The 24,772-nt window shown below is 45.2% G+C and overlaps 1 protein-coding gene across 3 annotated transcripts in view; it reads right to left on the reverse strand.

Annotated features, from left to right (window-relative positions):
• grid2 (glutamate receptor, ionotropic, delta 2) overlaps positions 1–24,772 on the reverse strand; it is a 577,776-nt gene that overhangs the window by 127,068 nt on the left and 425,936 nt on the right. For all 3 annotated transcript variants that reach the window (XR_006004078.2, XM_041904499.2, XM_045226775.1), the window contains exons 9-11: positions 13,366–13,467; positions 6,247–6,444; positions 1,214–1,526 (exon numbers count right to left, since the gene is read on the reverse strand). Coding sequence is in view for 2 of the 3 variants with exons in the window: in XM_041904499.2 (XP_041760433.2) it covers positions 1,214–1,526; positions 6,247–6,444; positions 13,366–13,467 (613 nt within the window). In the remaining variant the exon portion in view is untranslated. The remainder of the gene's footprint in view (positions 1–1,213; positions 1,527–6,246; positions 6,445–13,365; positions 13,468–24,772) is intronic.

Genomic DNA, 24,772 nt, shown 5'->3' on the forward strand with positions numbered 1-24,772 from the left:
TAGTGCACACATTTTGACCAGAGCCCTATGAGCCCTGGTCAAAAGTAGTGCACTAAATACTGTATATAGAGAATAGGGTGTTATTTGGGATGCACACAATGTGTCAGGATGCTGATCCAGCATGGCGTGTGTGTGTGTGTGTGTGTGTCTGTTTGTGTATCTGTGTCTCTGTGTCTTTGTCTTTGTGTCTGTGTCTGTGTCTGTGTGTCTCTATGGCTGCGTTTACACAGGCAGTCCAATATGATATTTTTTCCACTAGTTTTGACCAATCACATCAGATCTTTTCACATCAAATCTTTTTCAAAGCTGATCTGATTTGTCAATAGACCAATTAGTGAAAAAAATATCAGAGTTTACACACTGCCTGTGTAAATGCAGCCTATGTGTGTGTTAACGCATAATCTGTTCAAGAGCCTTGTGATGTTGATGTCTATTCAACGCATAATCAGCCACAATTGACCAAGGCGTCGAAGGTTCTCCTGCATCAAGCTCATGTAGTTTTCCTCGTTATTGATACTGAGGTGAGAATTGTTTTACTAATCATTTGATAATGACTAGATGATTAAAGTGTAATTACAACTAAAAGAAGATTGATTGTGAATAAAAGGGAACAATTAGCATGTATCATTACCGGCATTAGTAAAATGTAGCATGAGAGTTTACTTGTTTTGCTGTGAGCTCATCTGCGGCTCATTCAAAATAAAATATTCCACCAACGCTAAAATCATTCCAAGAATTTGCATAATTAATGTGGCCCAAAATTTACTATTCTGAGTCCTTGAGCATAATAACAAATACAAATCGTACTCTGGAAGATAGAAAAATAACTCACACACAGCTCTCTTAGTCAATGCCATTATCGCTCTTTGCTTTTTCTTTGCTTTCTTCCGTTCTCCTATTTTCCCTAAGGTCCCCCTCACCCCTCTTTTCCTCAAATCCAGAGAAATGGATTTCAGCCTGACCTGTGAAAGAACGCTGAAAGACCACCATCACCCTTGGTTTTTGTCTCTCGTTCCCTCTCCACATCCATCACTTCTCTCTCTCTTCTCCCACCTATTTCACTTTCTCGCTCATTCTCTTCAACATAAACCCGTCCCCTTGCCCTACTCAAATTTTTTTTTTTACAACAAGTAAACAATTAAAAACAGGGATAATACAGGGTACATAACACAGCTCCGGTGACAAAAATACATTTAAAAGGAAATCAACTCACCCTGCTGGACGAATGAGCCATAGACGAACCACATGGAGTTGTAGAGGGTGGTGGAGGAAACGGAGCCCATGGGCAGGCGCGGCGGGTTGAGCCAGTTGAGCAGGTAGACCAGGATGCCCACCAGTAGCACCGTGCCCGCGATGCATGCCCATAGCGATAGGTCAAAGGGCGCCAGGCAGGCGAACATGTTCACGGTGCGTTCAGCCTTCCTGAGCAGCACGCCCACCGAGTAGTCCATGTAGCGCGTGGTGAAGTCTACCACACTCTCCCGCTCTGGGGTGATGGTGAGAGCCGAGAGACCCATGTCAGCACGCTGGAAAACAAACATGCGCACGGACACGCACACACACGCAAACAAGCATAAACACACACACACAGATTCATTAATGCCAAGATTCATGGTGTATAGAATTCAAGAAAATGAGGGGATTCTGTGAACACACACATCAGAAATCACAGTATCCAATAGGTTCCGTTCGAAGGTGGAGGAGTATGAGTAATTAAACTTTGCTTTGAGTTCTGTTTTTAGATATTCATTCAATTAATGCACACATCAATAGAATCACATCTGTTTTCTGTCATGGCTACTCTGTCGCTGCTGATGATCACAGTCCTCTCCTTTCTGTTGTCAAAACAGGAACATCGACTCCACACTCGCTATCTGATTAATATTGACACACTTCTCAGATGAGATAGATAGGGAAAAAGACAAAACCATGTTAATTACCTGGATATTGCATTAGTAAATTGAGGGATTGCTATTTCCTGTGTGAGAGTCTATTGTATTGATGCGAAGCAGAGGTTACGGAGATTAATATGGCTGTGAGTCATAGTGTGAGCTTAGGAGGAGTTCACTCATCTTCAATAAATAGTTTTTTGGAAGAAACCAGAGGATGACGGTACCTCGATAGGTCAGTAAGGCCACTAAGCCAATCAGAGAGTCTGAATTAGAATACACATGTTGGTCCACTGAAAACTGTGTTGTTCAAACCTGTCAAGGGCCTACCATAACTGATAACCTCACGATATACGTGTGTGTGTGTGTGTGTGTGTGTTTATGCAGGCCAGGGTCAGGTATAAACCCACTAAGGCTAAGCTAATTTCCTCCCACATGTTGTGTCTTATTATTATAAGACAATGTGTGCAAATACTATATACACTGAGTGTACAAAAATCAAATCAAATGTATTGGTCACATACACATGGTTAGCAGATGTTATTGCGAGTGTAGCGAAATGATTGTGCTTCTAGTTCCGACAGTGCAGTAATATCTAGCAAGTAATATCTAACAGTTACACAACAAATATCTAATACACACAAATCTAAGTAAAGGAATGGAACAAGAATATATAAATATATGGATGAGAAATGTCATTGTTAGAGCGGCATAGGCTAAGATGCAATGAATAGTATAGAATACAGTATGTACAGTGGGGAGAACAAGTATTTGATACACTGCCAATTTTGCAGGTTTTCCTACTTACAAAGCATGTAGAGGTCTGTAATTGTTATCATAGATACACTTCAACTGTGAGAGACGGAATCTAAAACAAAAATCCAGAAAATCACACTGTATGATTTTTAAGTAATTAATTTGCATTTTATTGCGTGACATAAGTATTTGATCACCTACCAACCAGTAAGAATTCCGGCTCTCACAGACCTGTTAGTTTTTCTTTAAGAAGCCCTCCTGTTCTCCACTCATTACCTGTATTAACTGCACCTGTTTGAACTCATTATCTGTATAAAAGACACCTGTCCACACACTCAATCAAACAGACTCCAACCTCTCCACAATGGCCAAGACCAGAGAGCTGTGTAAGGACATCAGGGATAAAATTGTAGACCTGCACAAGGCTGGGATGGGCTACAGGCCAATAGGCAAGCAGCTTGGTGAGAAGGCAACAACTGTTGGCGCAATTATTAGAAAATGGAAGAAGTTCAAGATGACGGTCAATCACCCTGGGTCTGGGGCTCCATGCAAGATCTCACCTCGTGGGGCATCAATGATCATGAGGAAGGTGAGGGATCAGCCCAGAACTACACGGCAGGACCTGGTCAATGACCTGAAGAGAGCTGGGACCACAGTCTCAAAGAAAACCATTAGTAACACACTACGCCGTCATGGATTAAAATCCTGCAGCGCACGCAAGGTCCCCCTGCTCAAGCCAGCGCATGTCCAGGCTCGTCTGAAGTTTGCCAATTACCATCTGGATGATCCAGAGGAGGAATGGGAGAAGGTCATGTGGTCTGATGAGACAAAAATAGAGCTTTTTGGTCTAAACTCCACTCGCTGTGTTTGGAGGAAGAAGAAGGATGAGTACAACCCCAAGAACACCATCCCAACTGTGAAGCATGGAGGTGGAAACATCATTCTTTGGGGATGCTTTTCTGCAAAGGGGACAGGACGACTGCACCGTATTGAGGGGAGGATGGATGGGGCCATGTATCGCGAGATCTTGGCCAACAACCTCCTTCCCTCAGTAAGAGCATTGAAGATGGGTTGTGGCTGAGTCTTCCAGCATGACAACCCGAAACACACAGCCAGGGCAACTAAGGAGTGGCTCCGTAAGAAGCATCTCAAGGTCCTGGAGTGGCCTAGCCAGTCTCCAGACCTGAACCCAATAGAAAATCTTTGGAGGGAGCTGAAAGTCTGTATTGCCCAGCGACAGCCCAGAAACCTGAAGGATCTGGAGAAGGTCTGTATGGAGGAGTGGGCCTACAGGAAACGTATGATCTCTGTAGTTGCTGTTACGGATACAGGTATCCTGTGTCTTTTTGTGTTTTTCCTCTCCTTCTGCCCTAATCACAGGTGTCCTGTATGTTCCTGATTGGTGGTCGTTGGGGTGTCTGCTGATTGCTGAGGTGGACCAATCAGTGGACATTCCTCTGCATTGCACCACCTGTTTCTGGTTTGTCAATCACACATCCCATTGTTTAAAAGCCGGTCAGTTGTGTTTGTTGTTAGAGACTATTTTCCGTATGTGAGTATGGATACTGTGGTGTCCTGTGTTTTGTGCACTCACTCATTTGCTGGTTACTCTGTTTGGTAACTTTGTTAGACTATTTCCGTATGTGAGTATGGATACTGTGGTGTCCTGTGTTTTGTGTACTCACTCATTTGCTGGTTACTCTGTTTGGTAACTTTGTTGTGTGTTTCTGGGAAAAGGGGAATTTAAGCAAGTTGCCCTTGGGCATACATTATTCGTAGGAAGAAAACTGTCTAAAAACACTAGTTAGACCTGAGCTGACCACCCACTGTATTTTTGTATGATTAGCAGTAGCTTAGCGGTTCTTGAGGCAGGCAAGATCAGTTTAGGTTTTTTTTACACTATTGTTTCATTTCTTGGGTCCTGCTCAGCCCTTTTTCCCAAACCTTTACAGTGTGTTCAAAAATAAACCTTTTATGTTTGACGGTAGTTTATGGTTGTCGTGTAGTTTTTGTTCTCACTGTTTCATGTCACGATACTAATTTACATGAATTATGTTACGGGTCTCTTGTCCATCCACCCTAGACGTTTAAAGCCACAGGGTTCGTAACAGTTGCAAACAGGTTTCTGTACCAAATATTTAGTTCTGCTTTTCTGATGTATCAAATACTTATGTCATGCAATAAAATGCAAATTAATTACTTAAAAAGCATACAATGTGATTTTCTGGATTTTTGTTTTAGATTCCGTCTCTCACAGTTGAAGTGTACCTATGATCAAAATTACAGACCTCTACATGCTTTCTAAGTAGGAAAACCTGCAAAATCGGCAGTGTATCAAATACTTGTTCTCCCCACTGTACATATGAGATGGGTAATGCAAGATATGTAACCATTATTACGATAGTATAGATTACAGTATATACATATGAGACGAGTAATGCAAGATATGTAAACATTATTAAAGTGCCATTATTATAAGTGACTAGTGTTCCATTTATTAAAGTGGCCAGTGATTTTCAAGTCTGTATGTATGAAAATAATAAAGTAAAATATATGTATAAATATATATTTTGTGTATATATATACAAAACAATATATATGGGGGATTGGAAATTATGCAGACAATTACATTGATGGAAGCCACAATATATCTGCAATATTGAAGCTGATCTAAATAAAATAAATAAATATCCTTAAAGAATGAATAACAATGTACCTATATCCTCTGTATCATTCCAGACACACTTCAAAATGTCTTATGGATAATCATTTCATGCCGTGATTGTGTTATAGGAAATAAAAAACACAATATGGCTAAAGGAATAGAGGCAAAGGTAATATGACAAAAATGATATTTAAAGTATATTTTTCCCATTGGCCTGGAAGATAAGCACTAACTCTTACACACAGGCATATTCCCAGAGGTGCTCATTTAAGGAAGAAAACTGGAAGCGGCAGTAAATCAGTGTGGAATGGCTTTAGGAATTGAAAAGAGTCGGAAAAAGGGAAAACGGCAAGGGGTGATGGGTAATGGTCCTGAAAATGGTCTAGTGACCTCCAGGTGTTTACAGCTTTGCCTTTTTGTCTGGCTGTTAGACATACTTTAATTCCACAATTGGCCCTGGCAGGGTGAATAGCTAACAACACTGTGGATAGAAGCTATGCCAACTCTAAAAAAAGAAGCCAGTTTACCAAGCCAGTTATTCCTAATCGCTGCATGTTTGTAATTGCTTTCCTCTGATAAGAGACTATAGAGCGTTGTGTACGGATGAGTGTATTACGTTTTGTATACACTGCTCCTCCTCCTCGTAAAGTAGACCGCTTTTGGTTGAGGTGATGAAGGTGGATGGATGGATAGATGGATTGATGGAGGAGGGTTTCCTGCAAGGAAGGTTTTGTACATTGATGAACACAGACAATTAATGAAATAGCTCTGAAATCATATTCATCCCAATAAACTGGGATTATTCCTGGGATTATTCTATGTGTTATTGTTAGTTCATTCCATTTGGACATAACACTGCAGCACATAGGGCTCTGGTCAAAAGTAGTGCACTATATAGGGAGTAGGCTGCCATTTGGGACAGCCACAGTCTCTCACCTTGGCGACCAGCTCTCCGATCAGTCCGTTCCAGACCCCGTCAGCCTGTTGGCTCCCGTACTTATGGTCAGGGGCCACATAGATCTCGTACTTGAAGCCCAGATAGTTGGAGAGTGCGTCCAGCACGTCGATGGAATAGCCTTGGTACTTCTTAGGCTTCCCAAGGACATTCTCTGATACCATCACAAAGGGCTCCTCCTGCAGGTGACAAAGTCAAAGAACGTATAATCGTTACAATTCCATCTGCCACTACCATACCAAAGGTTTTCCTATATATGCACCACATCTTTCCTTTATGGATCTATGCTTCTTTAGTTAACTTATTAAATCCTGCAGTGTTTTCCCTCAATGTCACTAAATTGGTGTAATAATACTATAGGTTAACGGCATTGTTTTACACACACCAAACAGACAGTAACATTACAGAGAGAGAGAGAGAGAGAGAGAGAGAGAGAGAGAGAGAGAGAGAGAGAGAGAGAGAGAGAGAGAGAGAGAGAGAGAGAGAGAGAGAGAGAGAGAGAGAGAGAGAGAGAGAGAGAGAGAGAGAGAGAGAGAGAGAGAGAGAGAATAGTGGTGAGAAAGAAAGAGAGAGAGAAATATGACCACACTCCACTTTCCACCTTAATTGTCATGGACTATCCTGCACAGTGTCTCGACTATCTGCCGAAAAGCAGAAACAGTAGCCCTTTCTCTTCCTGGCTTCCATTCTCTTTAATAAATCCCTATTGATATCTGAAATATTTCTGGGAATATGTCAGGCTGATGTATTACCTAGGTGGTGTTATTGACTACACATGGTGTGCACATTAAGCCAGCGCTTTCTAATCCTCACCGGCCGCCGTCGCTCAATAAACTATTAGCGGGAGCGTGGACATGCATGCCAACTCCCCCTGTAGCCATGAGGCACCATCAATCAGAGAGGGACCCCCCAACACCATGCACCGTGACATCTACCTACTTACCCCACTACTCTGTACACTCTATAGCCCCAACCACAACCTGACATGTGTGTATGCAGTGTTGGGGAGTAGTGAACTACATGTAGTTCAACTAGTAATGTAACTTCATTTTGCAGTAGCTTGGTGGTAGTTGAACTAAATTCAAATCTAGGTAGTGTTTTCATTAGTTAATTACTTTTTTGTAGCTAATTACTGGAAATACCCCCACTGGAAATAAAATATGGGTGAAGTAGGCAATAATTTGCTTTCTTTTTCAGCATCAGACCTGCCTAATTCTCACTTCAAACAATATTTGTGTTTAATAGGCAAATGCTGTTAACATACAGATGTAGGATCTTAATTTGATTACCCTGTTGCAGGATAATTTTATCGGCAGCGAAAACAAATTCCATACTGAGCGTGAAACATTACACATGTACATCTGTGACAGCATGGTTTCTACATTATTACAGTGGGATGTGCACTACATGAATGTGAGAATGTGCAGTTCCCTAGCCTTGTGTATGTGTCCCAGCGGGAAGCAGAGTGTGTGTGTGTGTGTGTGGGAGCTTTAATGTGTGTCTGTGTCCATGAAATTACGCACTATGCATGTTGAAATCAAAGGCATTCGTGTGTGTGTGTGTGTGTGCGTGCATGTGTGCATACACGCTTGTGTGTCTACAATATATACAGGACTTGTTTGGACAGTATGTTTGTGTGGGTACCAGGGTTGGGGTCAATTCCATTTGAATTCCAGTCAATTCAGGAAGTACACTGAAATTCCAAATCCAATTATCTCTAATGTTTTTCATTTACATTTTACATTTACATTTTAGTCATTTAGCAGACTCTCTTATCTAGAGTGACTTACAGTTAGTGCATTCATCTTAAGATAGCTAGGTGGGACAACCACATATCACAATCATAGTGTGACACTCTGGCTCCACGGACCTTGATATTTGAGCCAGGGTTGTTTAGTTTCATTGTTTGGGTGTATTTCTATGTTGGGGATTTCCTGGTTGGGCATTTTCTATGTTTGGTTAATTGTTCTTGATTAGTCGTATGACTCCCAATCGGAGGTAACGAGTGTCAGCTGTCGGCTCGTTATCTCTGATTGGGAGCCATATTTATACTGTGTGAGTTTACTTTGTGTTGTGGGTTATTGTTTCTTTGTTGCTGTTAGTAGTATTCAGTATAGAACTTCACGGATCGTCATTTGTTGTTTTCTTCGTGGTTGCTTTAAGTTAATAAAGTCATCATGTTCACTCGCAACGCTGCGCATTGGTCTCCTCCTTCAGACGATCGTGACAGAATAACCCACCAAAAAAGGACCAAGCAGCGCGTCCAGGAGCAAGGGGGTCTGGACACAGGAGTTATGGATGCCTCCTAAGGACTTTTGGACATGGGAGGAGATTCGGGCTGGAAAGGGTCCTTGGGCACAACCGGAGGAACATCATCGCCCTCGTGAAGAGCTGGAGGCAGCTGCAGCCGAGAGGAGGTGGTCTGAGGAGGAATATCACCGCCCTCGTGAAGAGCTGGAGGCAGCTGCAGCCGAGAGGAGGTGGTATGAAGAGGAAGCGCGGAGTCGAGGCTGGAAGCTCAGGTTACTCCCAAAAAATTTTTTGGGGGCACATGGCTTGGGCGCCTGGGCAGCAGGAGGCTGCCACAGGGAGAAAAGGAGAGAAGGCTATCGGATTACGGGAGCCATTGGCGAGTAGAGGGAGGGAAGTTGTTGTGGCACGGCATGAGAGACTGAAGTGTGTTCCCCAGTCTGGTCCGGTCCGTTCTTGATCCCCAGTTAAGGCCAGTGGTGGGTGTTCCCGGTACGGTCCGGCCTGTTCCTACTCCACGCACCAGGTCCACGATGTGCGTCGCCAGCCGGCCTGAACTGGCCGTCTGCCCAACGGCGCCTGAACTGCCCGTCTGCCCAACGGCGCCTGAACTGCCCGTCTGCCCAACGCCGTCTGAACTGCCCGTCTGCCCAACGCCGTCTGAAATGCCCGTCTGCCCAACGGCGCCTGAACTGCCCGGCTGCCCAACGCCGTCTGAACTGCCCGTCTGCCCAACGCCGTCTGAACTGCCCGTCTGCCCAACGCCGTCTGAACTGTCCGTCTGCCCAACGCCGTCTGAACTGCCCGTCTGTACTGAGCCTGCAAAGCCGCCCGTCTGCCATGAGCCTTCAGAGCCGTCCGCCAGACAGGATCAGCCAGAGCCTTCCGCCAGACAGGATCAGCCAGAGCCTTCCGCCAGACAGGATCAGCCAGAGCCTTCCGCCAGACAGGATCAGCCAGAGCCTTCCGCCAGACAGGAGCAGCCAGAGCCTTCCGCCAGACAGGAGCAGCCAGAGCCTTCCGCCAGACAGGAGCAGCCAGAGCCTTCCGTCAGACCGGATCAGCCAGAGCCTTCCGCCAGACAGGATCAGCCAGAGCCTTCCGCCAGCCATGAGCAGCCAGACCCGTCAGCCAGCCGCGAGGCAGCCAGATCCGTCAGCCAGCTATGAGCAGCCAGATCCGTCAGCCAGCCATGAGCAGCCAGATCCGTCAGCCAGCCATGAGCAGCCAGATCCGTCAGCCAGCCATGAGCAGCCAGATCCGTCAGCCAGCCATGAGCAACCAGATCCGTCAGCCAGCCATGAGCAGCCAGACCCCGTCAGCCAGCCGAGCAGCCAGACCCGTCAGCCAGCCATGAGCAGCCAGATCCGTCAGCCAGCCATGAGCAGCCAGATCCGTCAGCCCGCCAGGATCCGCCAGATCCGTCAGCCAGCCAGGATCCGCCAGAGCCGTCCTGCCAGGATCCGCCAGAGCCGTTCCAGCCAGGATCCGCCAGAGCCGTCCAGCCAGGATCCGCCAGAACCGTCAGCCAGGATCCGCCAGAGCCGTCCAGCCAGGATCCGCCAGAGCCGCCCAGCAAGGATCCGCCAGAGCCGCCCAGCCAGGATCCGCCAGAGCCGTCCAGCCAGGATCCGCCAGAGCCGTCCCAGCCAGGATCCGCCAGAGCCGCCCAGCCAGGATCCGCCAGAGCCGTCCAGCCTGGATCCGCCAGAGCCGTCCCGCCAGGATCCGCCAGAGCCGTCCCCGGCCAGGATCCGCCAGAGCCGTCCCGCCAGGATCCGCCAGAGCCAGCCAGCCAGGATCCGCCATCTAGTCAGGTACTGCCCCTTAGTCCGGTACTGCCCCGTAGTCCGGTGCCGCCCCTTAATCCAGTGGGGTTTAGTTGGGGGGTGGTCATGAGGAAGGGAATACGGGAAGCGGATAGTGACTAAGGCGGGGTGGGGACCACGACCTGGGCCAGAGCCGCCACCAGGGACAGACGCCCACCCAGACCCTCCCCGAGACTGTAGGCTGGTGCGCCCGGAGGTCGCACCTTTAGGGGGGGGTAATGTGACACTCTGGCTCCACGGACCTTGATATTTGAGCCAGGGTTGTTTAGTTTCATTGTTTGGGTGTATTTCTATGTTGGGGATTTCTGGTTGGGCATTTTCTATGTTTGGTTAATTGTTCTTGATTAGTCGTATGACTCCCAATCGGAGGGTAACGAGTGTCAGCTGTCGGCTCGTTATCTCTGATTGGGAGCCATATTTATACTGTGTGAGTTTACTTTGTGTTGTGGGTTATTGTTTCTTTGTTGCTGTTAGTAGTATTCAGTATAGAACTTCACGGATCGTCATTTGTTGTTTTCTTCGTGGTTGCTTTGAGTTAATAAAGTCATCATGTTCACTCGCAACGCTGCGCATTGGTCTCCTCCTTCAGACGATCGTGACACATAGTAAGTACTTTTTTTTTTTAAGTAGCTATCAGCAGTCAGATCTAGTAACGGGAAAAGTCAAGTGCAAGTGTTAGTTCACAAAATGGGGGGTGCATTGGGATTATTGAAGATACTCATTGAAGAGGTAGGGTTTCAGATATTTTTTCGGAAGATGGGCAGGGACTCTGTTTTCCTAGCTTCAGGGGGAAGCTGGTTCCACCATTGGTGTTCCAGGACTATGAGAAAAATTTGGACTTGGAATTGGGTTTACTTTCTGAATTGATTGGAATTTAAATGGAATTGACCCCAACTCTTGTGGGTACATGTGTGTACACAGTCAAAGTGCATGATGTGTGTGGCTCTGGACTGGAGGGAAGGTCTTTGTACAAAGACTCAGCTCCAGGCCACGTTAGATGGAAAGGATCATGTGTTATCTGTCAGTGGATAGCCGGCATTGCCACCAGGTGCACATAATACATTGGCTGCATCCCAAATGGCATCCTATTCCCTATGTAGTGCACTTCTTTTGACCAGCCACAAAAGTAGCACACTCCATAGAGAATAGGGTGACATTTGGAACGCAGCCATAAGGCTACAGTTCTTCACTTTGACACTGGTTGTCCAGCTTGGGGCCTATCAGCTCTTGCATCTCCATAGCATCTCTCCAGCCACAGCAGTCTCACTGCCATCAGACTGCCATCAGCCACACAGTGCACATATTAAGGTCAACATACCCTTTTTAATCAGATTTCAACCACAAATTAAGAACAGGATTCAAGGGTTGGTTTATTTCAAAAAGAGTTTGTGACAACTCAACTAAATATCAACCAAATATATAGTCCGTCCACAGTACTCTAGACATTTCACACCAATTCTCACTGGCGGCACTTCATTAAGGATGTCAATAATAGAGGTCGAGGGAATGAGAGGGAGCAAGACAGAGAGAGGGAGTGTGTGTGTGTGAGAGAGAGAGAGAGCGAGAGAGAGAGAGCGAGAGAGAGAGAGAGAGAGAGAGAGAGAGAGAGAGAGAGAGAGAGAGAGAGAGAGAGAGAGAGAGAGAGAGAGAGAGAGAGAGAGAGAGAGAGAGAGAGAGAGAGAGAGGAGAGAGAGAGAGAGAGAGAGAGAGAGAGAGAGAGAGAGAGAGAGAGAGAGAGAGAGAGAGAGAGAGAGAGAGAGAGAGAGAGAGAGAGAGAGAGAGAGAGAGAGAGAGAGAGAGAGAGAGAGAGAGAGAGAGAGAGAGAGAGAGAGAGAGAGAGAGAGAGAGAGAGAGAGAGAGAGAGAGAGAGAGAGAGAGAGAGAGAGAGAGAGAGAGAGAGAGAGAGAGAGAGAGGGAGCGAGAGAGAGAGAGAGAGAGAGAGATAGACGCACACACACACACACACACACACACAGAAGGATTGAGACAGAGGAGTAAGGGAGAGAGAGCAAGAAAGAGGGAGTAGAATAAATACTCTAGTGGTCTCCACCACCATCTGTGGTTTGTCAGTGTGAGTACTGCAGTCTTTCCCCTTGTGCCTCTGGGAAAACCCACACGCGCACATAGACACTCCACCCCACCCCAACCTTTTCCTCCACACCGTTTCTGAGAAAATAGATCATGTTCAGAAACATACTCCATGTTCTCTTTGAAAGGGATGAAAATCTGGAAGAAGAAAAAAGACAGAGAGCCACAAAGTTGTAGCATCATCTCTTTCTTCTCCCCAGACTTCAAAGCTAGATTATGAAGAATTTAAAGTTCTGTATCTTTAAAGCACTCAAGAGACTCAAATCAGTGCTGGAGGCGAGATAGCAAAACTCAAATCTCAATATAATGGAGCTCCATGGTGTCAATTCATCCTCCCAAAATCGCTTTTAATGAAGTGCCCGTTCACTTATGGCCCATGAACAGACACCCTGAATTAAATCTGGGAGTGTTGAGCAGCACCAATTACGAGTGATATCTTTATGATGCCAAGTCTATCAAACAGCAGTATACAGGCCCATGCCGGATACAGACAGGGTGACATTTCCCATAGAGATAGATAGAGGAGTCATCTTTGTATCTGTGCCATTATAGTGTCTGTGACAACTTGGCAGGGCCATTGAGGCAATTTCCATTTGAAGTAGTCCATTTTCTTCTTCACAATTTGCTGATCCCTCCTGATGACTCAGTTAGACATGACTCCAACAGGGTCAGCAGGAGGGATCAGACAATGAAGTTAGAAGTCCCACCCAGTTGACTACATTAAAATGGTGGAAGCCCTCATTGGCACTGTCCATGCTAATACGGCCTTTTGGCCATTCTCTATGCATTTTCCCTAGGTACAGATCTAGGATCAGCTTCCCCTCTCCCAATCCTAACCTTAATTCTGATTGGGGAAAATGCTAAACTGACCCAGGATCAGCGTCTAGGGGCAACCTCACCCAACTCTGATACAGACAACAGTACAGTACTCACCAGGACAGTGACCACGCGCAGAACCACACCTCTCATGTTGTTCTCCAGCTTCCTGTCAGTTAGCGTTCCATTGAGGCCATGCACTGGGTCCCAGGTGGCTAGCTGGAAGACAAGCAGGAAGTAAAGTTTATAAGTGACATGTGACATGTAACATGTTAAAGTAACTGTCCAGTATTTCCAGATTTGTATGAAATATGACCTATAATTAATTACAATATGAGTGAAATCCTTTTCCTTCCAATTTATTTTAATTAAGTATGTTAAAAAGCAGCTTATCTGTGTTGGAATGGTGTATTTAGTATTTTTATTAGGATAACCATCAGCATTTGTGGGCATACCCAAACAACAGAATGGTGTGGGCGTATACCGGTCATTAAAAATATTCATGCGAGTAGACTGCTGATTGGCCAGCTCAGCCAATGAGGCAGGATGACATCATTCTCTATGAGGAAATAGCAAGCATTTTTCAGACTGTCTGTTTGAGATACAAGTTTGAGGTGGGGTTTTTAAGTGTGTTTTTCTCAAATGTATGCTTTGGCCACAAATATGCATATAAGACAAGTCAAAAACATTATTTGGGTATGAGAACGGAATGTTAACTTTTAAAAGTGAGATTTTCGCTGGACAGTTACCAGTTACTTTACGCCAGTGTTTTACCCAAAAGGCTCAGACTTTTCTGTTTCCATTACCACGGATGAGACAGTGTCAGACCTGCTTTAAACAGATGCCAGACCCAGGCCACTGGCGACTTAAGGCAGGATTTGGGGGCTGCCGTGTGACGTAGAAGGAAGACACCGGATGTTGTGGTGGTAGCGTGATTTAGGTTTCCTACGATCCAATAAACACATTTGCAATAAACGTAAGAAAATTATAAGCAAGTACAGAGATGCCAAGATGCACAATGGCAGGAGTGGGAGCGATCGAAAGCGGTTTAAATGGTAAGATACCGTGACTCTATATTGGGACATAGGCCAGCGATACGGAACGGTGAGACACTGCAGTCTGGGACTGTGGTGCAATTCCTGGAGGAGATACAAAACTCTGGTAAGTGGTTAATAATGTTTTTATTATAAACAAGCTACATTTGAAGTTGTTAACTTGGCAAGCTCGCATTGTATTTAACAGATGTGTCCATGTGATGTTTGTTTGTTAGCTAGCTAGCTAGCTAACTTAGCATTAGCATTAACTGGTTTGGACAAAAGAGCTAGCGAGCTAACTCTTATCCAGAGCTACTTACAGTAGTAAGTGCATACATTTTCGTACCACCCTTGCCAGCTCACCAGCCCATCCAGGCCTCTCCCTCGCCAGTTCGCTACCAACCAGACTTTCGGTAAGGTTTGCACCTGTAATTTGTAGATTGCCAATGTTTTTTGTTTTCTTTTGTGGACACGTGGAGCCACCACCAGCCTACATGAGTGGTTCATAGCATCCACAGCAAAGCTGCTAAAATATGTACTGGATACTAATAATATTTGTACAGTTATTTCAGGCAAAAGGAATCGAGAATCAGGGCAGAGAGAGTTGATTGAAGCTTTGAAGGAGATGCAGAGCAACGACCAGGAACTAAAGGGCGGAGGCCCAGCAAACTTCTACACTTTCAATATATGAAGGAGAGGGACACCAGAAAGGAAAAAGAAGGGGCTGCAGAGATGGCAGCGTGGGCTGAGGAGAAAGAGGAGAGGCACATTTTCAACCAGTGTTTCCTCAGCATCCTGGGACGACTGGTGGACACTATTGCCACATCATGTCCACACCCCTGATTCCCTTTTCCTGTACCAAGACTTGCACCCAGAGAAGGCAGCGCGGGCTGCTGCAGCAGCAAAGGACAGAGGTCTGAAGACAAAGCTCAACACTGCATTGCTCAGTGCCCTGGTGTCCACCATTGCCACCTCACATCCACTTCTGATTCCCTACAGAACCTCGCCATCCACCCAGATCCTCATTGACAATAATGCTTCTTATAGTTTTTCCTGTGTTGTTCTTAAATTTTTCTACTTGTACATTGTTTACGTCCTGGCATGGTTTGATTTGCAGTATTTGTTTTTAGACACATTGCAGTCTCTACTTATTATTTGTACATAGTTCACGTGTTTCAATGATTTCAATCCCCCCCCCCACCCTCTCCATCCTTAGCCCTCAGAACAGACTGAATTTGTCAGGGCATGGACTCCACAAGGTATCGAAAGCATTCCACAGGGATGCTGGCCCATGTTGACTCCAATGCTTCCTAAAGTTGTGTAAAGTTGGCTGGATGTCCTTTGGGTGGTGGACTATTATTGATACACACAGGGAACTGTTGAGCGTGAAAAACCCAGCAGCATTGCAGTTCTTGACACAAACCACTGCGCCAGGCACTTACTACCATATCCCATTCAAAGGCACTTAAATATTTTGTCTTGCCCATTCACCCTCTGAATGGCACACATACACAATACATGTCTCAAATGTCTCAAGGCTTACAAATCCTTATTTTTTAACCTGTCTCCTCCCATTCATCTACACTGATTGAAGTGGATTTAACAGGTGACATCAATAAGTGATCATAGCTTTCACCTGGATTCACCTGGTCAGTCTATGTCATGGAAAGAGTTCTTAATGTTTTGTACACTCAGTGTATGTAATATACCTATTGATTCATTATAAATGTCTGATGAGTAGGGTCAGCTTTATGAGAAAACGAATGGAAAAGGCTGCCGTTAAGCATCAATCAGAAGTTCAAACAATAACAAAACTGTCACCCCACCACATTCTTTAAGAATGAATGGCTATAGATCACACATTTAACCCCATAAGTCCCACCATATCACCGGCTCATTTTCAACTTTTTACCCCTTTTTAACTTTGTGTGTTTGAACTACAGACTACCGCATCAGTAGATACCAACCATTAGTCTGTGTGATTAATGGTGGCTGAACTAGAGCGGGGCCGGGTCTTTTATACAAAAACGTTATGCTTTTTTTTTTTTTGCTCTATGACGCTCACAAGCCACACAAGAGTTGTTAGAAGGTAAGGGGTTCTTCTACATAGAAGATCATAGGAAATCCCAGGACATAGTGTCTATAATACTGTAATAAGCTCACATAGTTGCTGTCACAAACTCCAAACAGTTGTCACTGACTAGTTGGATATTATTTTTTCCAAGTGAGCAAACAATTTCTGCAACTGCTTATGTCAAATTGTGTTCTACTTGTAGCCCTGGTTGTCCTGAAAAGAAAATAGTAAAACACTTAATTGTGAGGCTAAATATAAGGGCTGAATGAAAGTAAGATAAATGAAAAGCTGATTTTTGCTGGGGTCTCTGGACTGATAGGTCTAACAGTCCAAAAATGAATGAAGCAACTACTACCCTTTAGGCTGAAACGTGAATCTATGATTGGTTGGTTTGAAATTCATTTGACACAACACAAAACAGTGACACTAAAAACTTTTATTGAAAACATCCTAGCACAAACATTGAAAAGGAAGATGGGTCCACATAAAATCTCAAATTTTAAGCATCATACTGCATGCTATCTCTGTAAAGAAATATACAAAGTGAAAGATATCTTCAAGTAGTTGAAAGTCAGAAAAAAAGGTGTGCGTAGCAGAAGTCCTTGGAGGAATAGTTTTGAGCATGATCAATTTCTACAAAGTCTACATTATACTGCATGCTGAAATACAGTACCAGCACATTCCGTACATCATTCCACCATGTGGCACTCTTGGCTCTGTGCTGTTGTCTTCAGTAAGCAGCACCTCTCTCTAGGGCTCGCCAGGCCTCTCACACAGATTGCACAATATGCAGCATGTCAGAATCATCTGTTTAAGTCGTTTCAGACTGTGGTCATTCCGTTTCAATAGGCATCTCCACCTGCCCTTTAGTCGCCCGAATGCATTCTCCACAACAACTCTGGCGCAGCACACCTTTTTGTACGTCTGCTGTGATGGGTTGAGCCTTTCATTGTCAGGCTTGACCAACCATGGTAGAATCAGGTAGTCCCCATGACAAAGTAGATAGTAGCACACCTGCCGTTGACAAATGTTTTTCATTCTGCTCGAGAAGAAGTCACCTCTCTCTGCGAGCACCCAGAACTCTGACTGGCGTAGCACCCGGGCATTGTGAACATTGCCAGGGGCACCTATGTTCAGTGGCTTGTATTCATGGACGCCAAGGGAAGCCAGGCTTCCCCAAATATTTGATCAATAAAAAAATTCTAATAAAAATCTTTGTGTTTTCATAATTTTTCGTAAATTCGCAAGTGGCTGAATCTCACCGAAGAAATCATCAGAGCGAGGGAAACAGTGCCCCTATGTCTAAGTATGTGTAGCCCATGTATCTGATGCTGTCTGGACCAAAATAGTATGACATGTTGCGGCTGTAGCATTTGATTGGTTGATGCCAGAAAGCATTTGGCCTCCCTTGATAAAACAATCATAAAATAATTAGCCAATCAGAGTTGAGCTGAGCTCAACTGTGGGTTGTCCTGGTGCAGCAAAACGCCCCCCAAGGGAGGCCAGTTTGGATTTGGCTTCACACCAATCAAATCGCATCCTGGTCTGCTTGTGTCAGTAGCTAGCTTGCAAAATCGTCCCTTTCATAAGCCATGGATGGAAATGGGGATTTGGACTTGTGGTTTTGACTTAATTCTCTGTGCAGGCCAATGATTATGATGGCAATTCTGATCTAACCATAAATTAATATGTTGTGCCACTGGCCTGAGACGATTGAAGTTCAATCTGTAGCCTAGATGTAGCCTAGCCCATTTAGGCTCACGTTAACTAGTTAGCTAACTTAGCTGGTTCATAGTTGCCCATGCGAGGAAGTTAGCTAGCAAGCATTTTAGCTAGATAGCCTTTGACAACAAAAACTAAAAGAGTACTGTTTGACAGAGCCATAGACCGTTTTGACAACATGAAAAAGAGGAGGATGGCATTGGCGTTCAACTAGTCTACAAATAGGGTGAGTAAAAAATATATGTTTACTTTCGCGCACACGCACCCAACCAAAAACTCTGGCTCAAGCAGCTCTGTGACCGCCCTACAAAGTCATGGACACATCCGAAAGCAGTTGTGACACTCACTTTAAACAAGTGACCTAGGCTCCTATATTCCGCGTTGCCAGCTTCCACAGTGCAATGCCAACCCGTCTTGGAAGGGGCACACAGCAACGGAATGTTGTGCCTTTGTCTTCCATCATAGGTCTCAATCTTTCACAGAGTTATTGAAACGATTCCACAGACATCCCTTTGACAAACTTAGCAAACAAATGTAGCTAGTAGTAGCCACACTGGTTCAAGACTCAACAAAAAAAAAATGCTGCTTTGCGTCACCCCTTTGGTTCCTTTTCCGAAGCGTGGCAAGCACATACATAAAATAACCTGGAATCGAAATGCAAAAAACTCACGTTTGGCTAATTCAGGGCTAGTTGCCCAACAGCACTAACGATACTTGAAAGGAGGAGAGTTATAAAAATGCATAGCTAGCTACATGCTCGTTATAGGAGAGCAACTACATAACGTGTTAGCTAGCTGGCTACAATGACCAATAAATACCCTTTCATTAAGCAACTCTCAATAATAATTAGCTAGCTTAAATCAAAATATTCCATCTTTCTTTATCTAGATGAAGAACTCCGATGATCCTCCATCCATTTCAGGTCTGCATCGTCGGCTTCCCATACATAAAAGTAATATATGGCCTTATATATCAAAGAACATGAGATATATTTTAAAATACGTGACATACATTTTAATAACATATATAAATCTCACACACCCATACCAAAAATAATAATATGGACATGTATTTTCATAATGCAAAATGTACTCATAACATTAGTGTTTTTGTTCAATGCATTATTCATTTGAAATGTATTCCAGAACCATAGTTTTTTTTACTTGGCATATATTTAAAAACCATACATTAATCTCACATGTAAGGATAAATTATTTTCTAATTGTATTTAGTGTTAGGCAACCTTATGACTACTTTGTTGTTTCTTGTATCTACTGTAGATGATACTTGCCATCTCATTTTGAGATTAGATTGTGATAGCATAGACTATTGTATGTTTATAATTTGTGAAGTACACGTTTTGCAAACCCACAGAAACCTGTCTAAGTATTAATGTTTTTTTTTCGTACGCTATAGTTCTGGCTCCCCATAAGGTTATGGAATCACATTGCATTTATAAAACACGGTTTAGATATTGTTGTTGTAATCAATTACTGTATATGGTTGTAATCCACTATAATTTTGGGCTGAGTCCTCCAAGAATTTCCATTGGGAATTGTTTATGACTGTTGCCACCAGCAGGGGGCGAAGCAGGACACTGGTTTGTATCTCCCCTTCCCTTAACAACACTCGAAGAAGACGCCTGTGAAGACGCATGTGACAACTATAACCGTTTCTCCTCCTGTCTCTTTCTTATTTGTTTTCTTAAACAGGTACAGTTGAAGTCGGAAGTTTGCATACACCTTAGCCAAATACATTTAAACTCAGTTTTTCACAATTCCTGACATTTAATCCTAGTCAAAATTCCCTGTTTTAGGTCAGTTAGGATCACCACTTTATTTTTAGAATGTGAAATGTCAGAATAATAGTGGAGAGAAGGATTTATTTCAGCTTTTATTTCTTTCATCACATTCCCAGTGGGTCAGAGGTTTACATACACTCAATTAATATTTGGTAGCATTGCCTTTAAACTGTTTAACTTGGATTAAACGTTTCGGGTAGCCTTCCACAAGCTTCCCACAATAAGTTGGGTGAATTTTGGCCCATTCCTCCGGACAGAGCTGGTGTAACTGAGTCAGGTTTGTAGTCCTCCTTGCTCGCACACGCTTTTTCAGTTCTGCCCACACATTTTCTATAGGATTGAGGTCAGGGCTTTTTGATGGCCACTCCAATACCTTGACTTTGTTGTTCTTAAGCCATTTTGCCACAACTTTGGAAGTATGCTTGGGGTCATTGTCCATTTGGGAGACCCATTTGCGACCAAGCTTTAACTTCCTGACTGATGTCTTGAGATGTTGCTTCAATATGTCCACATAATTTTCCTTCCTCATGATGCCATCTATTTTGTAAAGTGCACCAGTCCCTCCTGCAGCAAAGCACCCCCACAGCATGGTTGGGATGGTGTTCTTCGGCTTGCAAACCGCCCCCTTTTTCCTCCAAACATAACGATGGTCATTATGGCCAAACAGTTCAATTTTTGTTTCATCAGACCAGAGGACATTTCTCCAAAAAGTATGATCTTTGTTCCAATGTACAGTTGCAAACCGTAGTCTGGCTTTTTTATGGCGGTTTTGGAGCAGTGGCTTCTTCCTTGCTGAGCGGCCTTTCAGGTTATGTAGATATAGGACTCGTTTTACTGTGGATATTGTGATGTCACGAGAGGCTGTGTCCTGGAGGGACGTTACATCCCCCTGAGGTGGCTGCAAACCCAGACAGCTATGGCTCCATCTGCTGGTATGGTCGGGAACTCCACCCCTCTATGGCCAATCTTCCCACGCAGCTGAAACCAATCAGGAGCTGATGAGCTGAAGGTTTGTTGAAGGGAAGAGACACGGTCTCCAAGCTGGGCTCTCTGGAGGACAAGAGTGCTGCACGTCCACTTCCATGAGGAATATAAGGATTTGGAGATACTTACCGTTGGGGGAAATACTCACCTTTGGATATATGCACCGGTGGAAATACGTGTGGGACATTTGGAAGGACGTTTTGCTGGGTTGGCCACTAGCTGCAACGTGGAAGACAGTAAGACTGGGGAAAAGTTATTTGAGCGAGGGAGAGTTATGATTTTGGATGTGGAAGAGACATCCCTGAACTGTTAACCCTTAAGAGCCACCAGAGAACAGTATTGTGTTATACTTTCGTTAGTTTCCCAAGACCTTTAATAAAATCCTTGTTTTGGTTGAACCTGGTCTCCTTGCACTACTTGAGCAATCCCGCTGAAAGCTGTGTAGCCTCTCGTGACATCACAGATGGTGGAGAATACGGGCACGCTCAAGCGTTAATAGTGCATGTCAGAGGAGGATACCGAAGGTTTGATCACCCAGTTTTCCAAGTTGGCCGTAGGCTCCCGCCCCGACTGAAATGGAGGACATATTGAAAGCCCTTGTTGCTGGCCAGCAAGCCCAGATGCAAGCAAACGTGGCTCTCTTGGAGGAGCAAAAGAAAGCCAACCTTCTGAAGGCAGAGGAATTGCAGTTGCAGAGACAGAGGGTGGTCCAAAATACCCGCCCAATAAAGGCAAGTGACTTTATATCCAAGATGGGAGCTACCGATGACATTGAGGCATACCTGCATGCATTTGAGGCCACGGCCACTAGGGAAGCCTGGCCCAAGCAACAGTGGGTTGGTCTGTTAGCCCCCTTTCTAACCGGGGAATCGCTGAATGCTGTCCGGGACCTGGGCCCTGACCAGGTTACTGACTATGATGCCCTGAAGTCTGAGATCCTCAGCAGATATGGACTCACAAAGTTTGGTATGGCCCAGCGCTTTCACAGCTGGACCTTCCAACCAGACCAACCTCCTCGGGCGCAGATGCATGAACTTGTCCGAATCGCAAGGAAATGGCTGGATCCGCAGAGGAATACAGCAGCGGCGGTGGTGGAGGCCGTTGTGGTGGATCGTTACCTACGCGCCCTGCCTTATGAGGCAAAACGGTTCATCAGTCAACAGGCCTTGACCACGGCTGATCTGACCGTGGAAGCTGTGGAAAAGTACCAGGCCACAGCGGAGATGCTGAATGCTTCCCGAAAAGACCCCAGGAGGGCGGCCCCACCACAAATGGGAAGAGCCCGTCCAAAGGACCCCAAGGTCTCGAACCCAGCCACGTCAGGATCTATCCCGGCTCCAGGGGGAGCCAGAAACCAGGCGGGTCCAAGAAGAGTACACCAGGATGGGGAACCTCGACAGTGTTACCGGTGTGGGGAGATGGGACATATCTCCTGGCAGTGTGGGAAACCAGCCGATGAACCTATGCCCACTGCGGAGTCCTCCAGCTCAGCACCCACACATCGTTTTGCCTCGCTCTTGGGAGTCGTAGATGGCGGCCCAGATCGACCCCCCACCTGCCCGGTAACTGTGAATCACCATGATGTGGAGGCCTTACTGGATTCTGGTAGCCGGGCCACCCTGGTGCGTAAGGATTTGGTGGGCCCAACGTGTCTGACCCCGGGGAAAGTCCTCCCAGTTTCCTGTGTCCATGGGGACACCAGAGAATACCCCATTACTGAACTTACAATGACCAGCACACGGGGAACCATACACACGACGGCGGGGGTGGTTGATTCCCTCCCCGTCCCTGTCCTAATTGGACGAGACTGCCCAGCCTTTTACCCACTCTGGAGAGAGTCTCAGGAGAGGATAACCCGAGTACCTCGGAAACGGAGAGGCAAGACTCATCCTGGGAAGGCTCCGGTGCAATCCTCCGAGTTACTCACTCCCGCCCGGGCTCTGATAGGGATGGCAGGTGCCCAGACCGACACAGAGACGGAGCTACAGAATCTGGACAAAGAACTGTCTGGTCTGAAGGGGACCGCTGAGAGGTATCGTTTGTTAAAGCAACAGTTAGACATGAAGACAGAAGAGTTAGATATCCTCCAGGCTAAACTCCAACAGAGCTCCTTCCCTAAGCAACAGGAGGAGCTGGAGAGGCTGCGCAGGACCATCGAGGAGTGTGAGGAGACCCTGCGCAGTAGTAAGGAGGTCCAGAAGAAGGCAGAGGAGAAGTACAAGGTGTTGGAGAACAAGATGAAGAATGCGGAGGCAGAGAGAGAGAAGGAACTGAAAGCTGCTCAACAGAAGCTAAACTCTGCTAAAACCAAGGCTGATGCGTTCAGTAAGAAACTCAAGGAGAGACAACAGGAGGCTGAGTCCCTGGTCCTAGAGTTGGAGGAGTTGAAGAGAGAGCAGTCTGGCAAGCACCACGGCAATGCGGACGCCCTCTCCGGCGTGATGCCTTCTTCGCTGCCTTTACCCCGACGAGGACGTCGGTCCCGAGGAGGGGGATGTGTGATGTCACGAGAGGCTGTGTCCTGGAGGGACGTTACATCCCCCTGAGGTGGCTGCAAACCCAGACAGCTATGGCTCCATCTGCTGGTATGGTCGGGAACTCCACCCCTCTATGGCCAATCTTCCCACGCAGCTGAAACCAATCAGGAGCTGATGAGCTGAAGGTTTGTTGAAGGGAAGAGACACGGTCTCCAAGCTGGGCTCTCTGGAGGACAAGAGTGCTGCACGTCCACTTCCATGAGGAATATAAGGATTTGGAGATACTTACCGTTGGGGGAAATACTCACCTTTGGATATATGCACCGGTGGAAATACGTGTGGGACATTTGGAAGGACGTTTTGCTGGGTTGGCCACTAGCTGCAACGTGGAAGACAGTAAGACTGGGGAAAAGTTATTTGAGCGAGGGAGAGTTATGATTTTGGATGTGGAAGAGACATCCCTGAACTGTTAACCCTTAAGAGCCACCAGAGAACAGTATTGTGTTATACTTTCGTTAGTTTCCCAAGACCTTTAATAAAATCCTTGTTTTGGTTGAACCTGGTCTCCTTGCACTACTTGAGCAATCCCGCTGAAAGCTGTGTAGCCTCTCGTGACATCACAATATATATACTTTTGTACCTGTTTCCTCCAGCATCTTCACAAGGTCCTTTGCTGTTGTTCTGGGATTTATTTGCACTTTCCACACCAAAGTACGTTCATCGCTAGGAGACAGAACGCGTCTCCTTCCTGAGCGGTATGACGGCTGCGTGGTCCCATGGTGTTTATACTTGTGTACTATTGTTTGTACAGATGAACGTGGTACCTTCAGGTGTTTGGAAATTGCTCCCAAGGATGAACCAGACTTGTGGAGGTCTACCATTTTTTTCTGAGGTCTTGACTTGATTTCTTTAGATTTTCCCATGATGTCAAGCAAAGAGGCACTGAGTTTGAAGGTAGGCCTTGAAATACATCCACAGGTACACCTCCAATTGACTCAAATGATGTCAATTAGCCTATCAGAAGCTTCTAAAGCCATGACATCATTTTCTGGAATTTCCCAAGCTGTTTAAAGGCACAGTCAACTTAGTGTACGTAAACTTCTGACCAACTGGCATTGTGATACAGTGAATTTTAAGTGAAACAATCTGTCTGTAAACAATTGTCCTAACCGACTTGCCAAATTACTTGTGTCATGCACAACGTAGATGTCCTAACCGACTTGCCAAAACTATAGTTTGTTAACAAGAAATTTGTGGAGTGGTTGAAAAACAAGTTTTAATGACTCCAACCTAAGTGTATGTAAACTTCCGACTTCAAAGGTACAGTATGTGGTGTACACAAGTCTAAACGGTTATCTGAGTGATACTTAACTTTTATGTTGAAATTGTAAAGTTTAAATGTGTAAATTGATCGAGTGAAAACTGTTAACGA

Source organism: Coregonus clupeaformis, chromosome 18 (assembly GCF_020615455.1).
Source record: "Coregonus clupeaformis isolate EN_2021a chromosome 18, ASM2061545v1, whole genome shotgun sequence".
Lineage (NCBI taxonomy): Eukaryota > Metazoa > Chordata > Actinopteri > Salmoniformes > Salmonidae > Coregonus > Coregonus clupeaformis.